The sequence below is a fragment of the Oratosquilla oratoria genome, chromosome 18 (assembly GCF_046742065.1).
Source record: "Oratosquilla oratoria isolate Oo_2021 chromosome 18, ASM4674206v1, whole genome shotgun sequence".
In the NCBI taxonomy this organism is placed as follows: domain Eukaryota; kingdom Metazoa; phylum Arthropoda; class Malacostraca; order Stomatopoda; family Squillidae; genus Oratosquilla; species Oratosquilla oratoria.
The window spans coordinates 7,643,956-7,653,432 of record NC_134794.1 but is presented as its reverse complement, the minus strand read 5'-3'; the positions used below and the strand labels follow the sequence as shown (position 1 = coordinate 7,653,432).

General features: G+C 37.6%; 1 protein-coding gene across 4 annotated transcripts in view; it reads left to right on the top strand.

Annotated features, from left to right (window-relative positions):
• The first annotated feature begins 451 nt into the window (after positions 1 to 451).
• Positions 452 to 9,477, top strand: part of LOC143035032 (uncharacterized) — a 38,854-nt gene continuing 29,828 nt past the window's right edge. Inside the window, exons 1-5 of one of the 4 annotated variants that reach the window (XM_076201448.1) lie at positions 452 to 2,176; positions 5,673 to 5,805; positions 6,186 to 6,355; positions 7,570 to 7,683; positions 7,992 to 8,183. In XM_076201448.1, coding sequence (XP_076057563.1) covers positions 5,673 to 5,805; positions 6,186 to 6,355; positions 7,570 to 7,683; positions 7,992 to 8,183 — 609 coding nt within the window. In that variant the 5' untranslated portion in view covers positions 452 to 2,176. Of the gene's footprint in view, positions 2,177 to 2,446; positions 2,940 to 5,672; positions 5,806 to 6,185; positions 6,356 to 7,569; positions 7,684 to 7,991; positions 8,184 to 9,477 lie in introns of those variants that run through there. The other 3 variants (XM_076201447.1, XM_076201446.1, XM_076201445.1) reach the window with 3 other exon arrangements.

The window sequence follows — 9,477 nt, the reverse complement described above, 5'->3', positions numbered from 1 at the left end:
GCATAAATCTATTCCCATCCATTTCATTCACACATACTCCTCTCCCTCCCTCTTTTCTTGGCTCCTCTTGGAAGATGGGTCATCCCTGCATCTCACCCACTGTCCTGGATCAGAACCAATGTAGCAAGAAACAGCACATCCACAACAAGACTACGTCATTTAATTGGTGACCCCCCTCTCCATCCCCTCATGCAGATAAAGAGAAGATGGGGAGAAATCCCTTTGTGTGGCATCAGAATATCATTCACACACTCCCTAAACCTCCCCCTCTACCACCCACTCCCTTTCATGTATCAGCATCATCCACACACAACCATTCTCCACTCACCATTATCTTTTGTCTTCTTCCTCAACAGACATACCTCTGTTTCCCAATGCCCCCTTTACCCCATTCATCCACCTCATCCTTGGTCACTCCCTCATGTTCACTCCAACCACCTCTGCCTTCTACACTTCTTTTACAGACATGTAATAAAGTGGTTGGAGATTCCTCATTGGTTGGAAATGGTCTCCAATCATAAATGAAAATTGTGTGACTGGTTTATCTAGGCACCAATAAAGTCCTAAAAAGCAGGGCTACATTTTGTTGCCAAAAGTGTGTGGAGTTGGAGACAGGTAATCTGTATATCTGCATGTGACAAGGTCCTTGTATCATAGATAAGAAAAAGAATGAAACAGATGCCAAATTTATGCTCCTAGTAATTTTATTATATACAAATGATATTGATTACATCTTAATAAAATCAACTAGTGTTCTAACGGCTATGGCAGTTTATATAAAAAAACATGGATACTCACAGATACTTACAAATGTTGTTCTGAAAGGGGGTCACGCCTGTGACTCCAGCACAATACAGGTTGTCATCAGTACTCTGGACATGAGTGGTGGTATACTTTCGGTAATTTTGTCTGTTAATGACATGGCTGAAGTCAGCTTCCGTACATTCCAATTGGTCCAACTATCTTCTCTCTCTCTTGGTTCTGTATTGCTTCTGGCAGGGTGTTGTGGTGGCTGTAGGGGTAGCCTGGTATTGGTGGATGGTCTGGTAGCCCATCCAGCCATTTTTCCAGCTTTCTCTTGAAGGTTTCCAGGCTAGTATCAGTCTGGTCTTGGAGATTTCTGGGGAGGCAGTTGAACAAATGGGGTCCATTGTGAGTGAAGGAGTTGTGTTTTAGTGTTCTCACTCGTTGTATGGAGCCTACAGTACCCTTTATGAAGCAGTCTTCCTTTTCTAGGATGATAGTTTGACAGTATCCCCGCATTTGGCTCTCTGCCCTCTAGGATTTTTCCACACATAAATAATTATGTAACATTCCCTCCTCCTCTGCAAGGAGTACAGTTTTAACTGGCTTAGTCTTTCCCAATAGTTTAGGTGCTGTACTCCCTGAATTTTTGCAGTGAAAGAATGCTGGATAGCTTCTAGGTTGGCTATTTCGGTGGTGAGGATATTTGTGCCTTATAATGATTTTTTGTTATTCTAGCCATTCCATACTTTATCTAAGTTTGACTCAAATTTTACTACTGATTCCGCATTGACCACAAACTCCGGCAAGTCGTTCTAGTTGTTAATAACCTGATTTGAAAATGTATACTTTTGTTGAACATTGATCACGTCTTTGAAATCTTCTTTTAATTTCCTCTAGTCGCGTTACCTTCCCTAATCTTGAAAATTCCTTTCATACAATCCGGGTCATACCTCTGTGTCATGACCTTATACACCTCAATCTGATCGCCTCTTGATCTTCTGTAGGCCAGTGTGGGCAGTTCTAGTTTCTTGAGTCTTTCTTTATAGATAGTGGAATCCCTTCAGTTGTGGTACTATTCTTGTTACACGACATTGCACATTCTCTATTGCCTCTACATCGTTGACCAGGTGAGCTTGGGTATAGCATTGTGTGTACAATAATGATAAATTTCACATTGACTGCAAACTAAGTCTTTGTCCAAAAGTATGGACTGCTTATTGCTCGTGTTGTAGTTACCCTACACGGATAGAACTAAAGTCGTTCATTCGAAATCAACCGTAGAAAATGCATCGGTTTATGAAAGAAAACGTTAGTGCTTGTGACGTCACGAAGCTATTTGGCTTTGTAGATCGTCGGCAGCTAAAATTTAGTTCTGCTAAATGATAGTGTAAATCTGTGTTTAGGTTGTTAATCGAAATCAAATTCAAAGGTAAGGCATATTCAATGTTTTCTCAATATTTCATGTGAACATATCCATATAATTCGTTGCACGGTAAGATGTACTGACAGAAATAATATCAAAATTTGGGAAGATTGAAGGGATCTTATTTTGGCCCAATATGGCGTCGTACACAGGAAGTTTGGCTTGATGTATTTTTTTACGCAATTGTTCTGTTTAGTCTAGTATATTTTGTTTTATTGAGCGTATGTAAAATAATTTTTATTAAATATACTATATGAAATATGAGAGCTTCATAATGAATAGTTGTGAATGTCCGTCCTTTGATTTTAGCGAATCAAATGTACACGTCAAAAGATCTGCACTCTCCTGTCGCGAATGTTAAGTACTGCACACAGAAATTAATTTTCGCTGGCATTTAGCTTCATCAACATTACCTCCCACTGGACTTAAGTAATATGAACTTATGAATAGCGGTATAATACTTGTTAATTAAAGGCGATATTTCTGGTGTACAATGTAACTGAAGGGCGTGGGAAATTAATATTCCTCAAATTCGCCAAAGGAACGACAATTTTGTGGAGTCTTAATATTAAACAAAAGTTTGTTTACTTCCTCTCACACTGACAGGTGACCACGTGACTAGTAGCTGGTCGTACGAACCAAATTATTTTGGCACAAATTATGATGAAAACACCCATGACTGACCTCTGTGTTAAGAGGACATTTTACGATAGAGGGAAGCGTCCAGGCGATATTTGTTAATATGGGTTTCGGAAGCACAAGAACGAAGGTATAATTGTGGTCGACTAAAGTCGAGTTGTCAAAACATCCCATTAAATAAGTAAAATTTTCTTTTCCTTTACGAACTTGGAGAGTAAAGCTATTGAAGGACGATTTGACGATGTTAAGGTTAACTAGGTGTTCAAGAACGAGTATTACCCTAGCATTAGAGGATTTTAGATCCTAAGTTGTATAACTTCAGTGGAGCACACAATTTCCATAGTAACATAGTTCTTTTATGAGCAGGATGAGAATTTAGGTGTTTCCACAGAGAGAAGCTGATTTATCAGAAAGATGAGACAAGTATGAACATACAATAGGTTAGGCAGTGTTTATGGTCTGTGGGGTCAAACAACAGGATAATTTCTTCCATTTTCTTGTAGTTGGAGACAGAAAACACCCAACAGACCATCTCAAAATGCCCTACAGACATCCATGGTTGCCTCACATATAGATATACCATAGCCATCACATGACAATCTTCTCATTTGCCAATTGCTCAGTACCACATACTACTAGAATGTCTGAGCTACCCAATACTCCACAACAATCTCTTCTAACAGTAATGACTGCAACAAATCCTGGTCAACAAAACACCAATGCCTCTATCATTTCTCCACAACTTCATGAAAAAAATGAATAAATGAAAAATAAATAATGGAATATCAACAAAAACTACTTTTGACTAACTAGACCATCATATAAGATATAGAATAATATATGATAACATGAAATGTCAAGCAATATCAAGCCAGTAGCATAGATTGTCCACAAGGATAGATATGCCTATAATTCAGAGACCATGATAACAATAACAAGGAAATGGCCTAACCCAAGATATCATATAAATGGCTTGCCTGTCAGGTAATTTATCTTGCATTTCCTTGAGTCATTAACATGCAAATGCTTGGGTAAGAATAACCTATTTTCTATTGACTATCTTTGATGATTATTTTTCTCTTTTTCTTATAATTTTTTCAGTTGGCTCAAGTGTCTGATTCCCCCCTCCCCCAATAGTTGGGAGACCTATGAAGATCATGGGGAATGTGGGGTTAAAAAGTTAATAATTGAAGTTAGATAGGTGCCTAGAAACCAACTTAACAAAAAAATAACCAAACCTAGCCTAACAAGAGTAACGTAAAATATACGAAAAGTATAACCTAACATAACCTAGCCCCACAAAAAAAAAGAGTAAACCAAACCAAACCTAGCTCATGAAAATTGAAAATATTGATTAAGAATTGAAAAAAGTGAATTTGCAGTAAGATTGAAAAATAGAAATATGCATTCTATGGTGCCTCAAATCTACTGTATAGCAAAATTGTCTACTGAAGAAATAGGTACTTATTTTTGTCATGAGAACTATTGAAATGGTGATGAGATAATGTGTGGGTTTGTTGCGAATTGTCTTGTGCTTGGGAGGGCCCTAAGGTCATCTGCTTGTATATTTAGATTTGGGCTCAACTCTTTAATGTATAGTGGTTCTAAGATTGGGAGGTGTCTATCATCTTAGAAGCATTATACATTAAAGAGTTGAGCCCAAATCTAAATATACAAGCAGATGACCTTAGGGCCCTCCCAAGCATGAGACAAATTGCCACAAACCCTAGCATGAGACATAATCCCACAAATCCAAGCCTGAGACAAAAATGCCACAGGCCCAATCATAAGACATTTGATCACAGTGCAAAGTAGGAGGCTTCCCCTAGCACGTGACATTTCATCACTACCTGATTTACCAGGTAACCTTTCCCAGGTGACCTCCCCCAGTGAAGAGCAGGTATAGAAATTTAAGTATATAAAGTAATATAATTAAGTATAGTACCAGTACCAAAATAATTCTTATCCTGACCGTATAGAATATTCCTAAGAGCTACTAAAGGGGGGCCTTGAACATGAAATTGTGATATACCAAACATGACCACCTATAGTGAAGTCATAAACCTCCTTTCAAAGGAACATAAGTCCATAGTAAGACATATGGAAAATACATTTTAAGAAAATAATAAATGCACAATTAGCCTTCACTTTCAATGAAGCATGTATAAGAGAAAATATCCTGCCCTTATATACTATTGATATATATATATATAAAGTGGGTGGGGGATAGGGGGTTAGGGAGTGGTTATATGTAAATAATATTTTGACAAAGTCTGAAGGGATTTCTTCCCATCTGCTATTTTTCTGCTTGAGGGGGTGCAGAGAGGGGTGGGTCACCAATTAAGTGAAGTGGCTTTTCTGTGGATATGCTGTGTTTTGCTGCATTGCCTCTGACCCAGGACAGTATGGGTGGGAAACAGGGATGACATGTCATCCATGAGGAGCTAAGATGAGAGGGAGGAAAGGGTGGTGGATGGGAGTGAAATGGGTTGTGGTGGGTATATGCCTTTTGACTTTGACTACCTCCCTGGTAAGGGAGGGAAAAGTTCTTTGTGTGTGTGTGTGTATTTAACTAATTGTAGTATACAGGAAAGGAGAAATACTCGTTGGGTCTTGTCTCCTATTCTCTAATTTCCTAACATACCTAGACTCAAATTAATGTACGGCTCCAACTTAATCTATATCTTTGATTTCCAATTATCTTATTTATATAAGTTCTAGTTTTACAACCATGTTTAGAACACCAAAAACATTTACCGCAACACACTTGATATACAGAAGAACACTGACTACTATCAAAAGAACACTACTTTTAAAATCATTTTTAAGTGCTCTACATAAATGTTTAATATATTTGTTGCAGATGGAGGGTGAGGGTGAGACAGGGGAGGAGGCTCTTGGCCAGCAACCTGAGTGGACATCTCACACATATCAGGGACAGGAGCTCAACAATGTAGTCCATATCATTGTTCCTGACCTGACATGTATTCCTCAAGGTAAATCTATAGAATTTATAAATTTTTGGGTTTATGGGATGAAAGGATGGTGGTATATTTAGAGTTCAGAGAATTATAACTTTTATATGAGTTGAGACATGTGTGAGGAATTCAGACAGGCAGTGGGGAGATGATTCTCTATGATATTTGTCCTGAAGGACCACTTTGTGTGGGTGCCAGGTATTGGTCCCATGATTGTAGGGGGTACAATATGTGTGTGTGTATACATATATATATATATAGTATATATATATATATATATATATATAATATATATATATATATATATATATATATACATATATATATATATAGTATACACATTTTCTTGAAATGGTATAATATCTTATGGGCAAATGCATTCCTTTTTTTACCTGTAGGCCAACATAATGATGCCATTGCAACTGCTTTGGGTGGAGTGACTGCAAATGGTAATGTTGTTGGGGGAGTGTCAAACCCTGCAACTCTAACAATACAGGACAAGGATCCTCTGTCTGCCCTTGCTGCTGCAGCTGTAAAGATGGACCAAGTACGAAATCAAGTTCCTGCAGTGAGTGCAGCTGTTTGGTAGTAATATATTTGTAAACCTATGAGTGTTGAAATTTTACCAGTTATTAAGAATTGAAATCTAGGAGGAGGCCAGTTTGGATTCTTTGGGATGGACAATGTTGTAGAGAGCTTCTTGTTATATTTAAGTTCCTTTATATTATTTGGAACATTTATCTTCACCCTGTCAACAATGCAGTGGTACTGTTCTTGATCTCTAATTCAGCAATCCAAGTTCATGCATTAATTTTTTGTCCATTCACAACATTTTTCACTCACACCTATCTCTTCCCTTCTCCTTTCCCTACTCAACAGACATTCCCCCTAATAGATCCACTCCAAGAATTGTCTTCCCCTCAAGTTTGCTTCAACCACCTGCTTTCCACACTCTTTTTACTAGTCTTGCCTCACTCATTCTTTCCATGTGCCCAAACCATCCCAGTATTCTTTCATCAGCCCTATCTGCCAGCTTCCTTTCCACCCTTGCTCTCCTCCACATGTCCTCATTTCTCACTCTATGTGTTCTAGTAACCTCCACCATACTTCTCAAACACTTCATGTCAAACACATTTAAGTTTCTCTTTTCTGCCTTCCTTGAATTACAGATCTCTGTCCCATACAGTGTCTTAGATACAATCACCTCTTCATATAATGTCCTAACATCCATCCCCAAACACCTATTTCTCATGACACTTTTCATTCCTCCAAGACATTTATCTGCTTCCCTCATTCTACAGTTTACCTGCACCTACACTCCTCCATTCCCTGTTACATTTGATCCTAGATATGTTTTTAAAATTATCCTCTTCCTATAACCTATCTCCTTTAAGACTTATTTCCAATGTACTGCCTCCCTCACCCCACATAATATTGTATTTTTTAATTTTATATTTTTTCATTCTTTTATCTCTTTTAGACTCTACCAATATGTGGGTCCATGGTTAGTTTCCCACTTCTTTGGTTAAAATTCCAATTCAGTTTATACCTGAACTTAGCCCATTCCCAAGATTTTATGGTAATTGTAGTATTTAGGAAAGGAGCTATGTTCATGGGGATAATCCTCTTCCATGCCTAGTCATCTCACTTTCTGAATAACAGTTTATTAGATGAAAAAATATGTAAGTAGTGGATCAATGTCACATAAATGTAACCTGTTACTGTTGTTAAGGCTTTGATTTGAACATGTAAACTACTACAGTCATCTGTTTAATTTTGTAGGTTGAGCAGATGATGGATGTTAAATATCAACCCATAGCTTCAACTCAGGAAGGCGTAGCTGCAACTACAAGTCATGATGGCCATGGAGTTGTAGTTACTATTGGTAATGTTGAGGTATGATTACGATTGATTGATTTATGTTTAATTAATATCATCATTATTATTATTTTGAATAAATACCCACCTTTTTCTAAGTGCAGTCTTTTAAAACTGATATAGATTATATGTTAAATCTTTGTTTATATGTTTATCTGCTTCTTTAATGTATTTGATTTGAATCAGTCCATCAGATGATTGTAATGAAAGGCTCGAAGTGTTGAATAAAAATGAAAACTATTGGAAATATAAATTTTTGGATTGTGTCATTTTAGAATAGTATTGAATGGTGATAATGATGAAGGCAAAGCAGTAAGTCCCTATAGTCTTCATTACAGGAAGAAAAGCTCGCTGCTCTTCAGCCGTTACCTATGCCCTTGGCCCCTTTCCTCAGCCCAGAAGACCCAGATATTAATTTTTATAATGAAGTGTATCATTACCTAAAATCATCAACATTTCCTGAAGGAGCTTCTGATGTGTACAAGAAAGTGATAAAGAAAAGAGCTACCAATTACTTGGTGAGTGTTATGTTTAGTGGTAATTATTATTATATATATATTTTTATCTTGTCTGGAAATATGTGTTCTTGCATAATTTTTTGGTGGAAGGTAAGTTCACAGTGGTGGATAGATGGAGAAAGAAGAAAATGACAGAAGGTAGGGAGATGCTTAGAGTAAACTGCTTAAATGAGGAAGGAAAGGAGAAGGAGTACAGTAAGTCCTTGTTATACGGTACATATGCATTCCTGAAAACCTTACCGCAAATTGAAATTACCGTATATCGAACCCATTATAACATGTAATAATAGGATATGGCCGACATATCTTCTCCCTGCTCTTTCCTCTTCAAAACACGAGTGAATTTTTCTTACCGTAAATAGAATCGAGGGTAGTAATTACCAAATACCGTAACTGTGAATTTACCTGATAAAGAATTACCGTATAAGGAGTATTCATTGTACAAGAAGAAGCTGAGAGAATAGTGGAAGGGAGTGATGGATAGAGTAGAACTAGGAGTGGAAGAGGAACAGGGATGTTTCAAGGAGGGAGTTACAAAGTGTGCAAAAATGGTGTGTGGAACAAGGAGGATGGGAGGAAATAGAAGGATGAGTAGTGAGTGGTGGGATGATGAAGCAAAGAAAGCTGTAGAAGAGAAGAAACGCATTTACAGATTGGTTGCAAAATAGGATGAGAGGTACAAAGATAAAAGAAGAGAAGTAAAACATAAGATAAAGGAAGTAAAGGGAGAGCAGATGTGAAAGGGTAAGAGTATGATAAAATTTTGAAAGTAACAGAAAGATGTTTAGGAAGGAAATTAAGAGAGGAAGAGGAAGAGAATCAAAATAGAGAAGAAAAGGTAAAAGGTGCAGATGGAGAGATGATAATAGAAGAGAAGGCAGTAAGGGGAAGTTGCTAAATGTGAAGGAGGATAGGGAGGGAAAGGTAGTTGTAATGGGAGATGCTAAGAAAATTAGTGATAAATGAGAAGGTGTGCGAAAAAAGGAAGTTAAAGATAAATGTGGGTAAAAGTAAGGTGATGAGATGTACAAGGGGAGAGGATGGCAGCAAATTGGAAGTGAGTATTAACAGAGAGAGGCTGGAGGAAGTGGATAGCTTTAGATACTTGGGAGCGAATGTGGCGGGAAAGGGAGTGGAGATGAAGGTAGAATGTAGATTGAGAGAAGCAATTAAATGCCTTGGGGGATTAAAAAGTGTAACGAGAAATAGACATTTGGGGATGGATGCTAAGAGGAGATTGTATGAAGGGGTGATTGCGCCAACAGCACTGTATAGGGCAGAAACATGGAACATA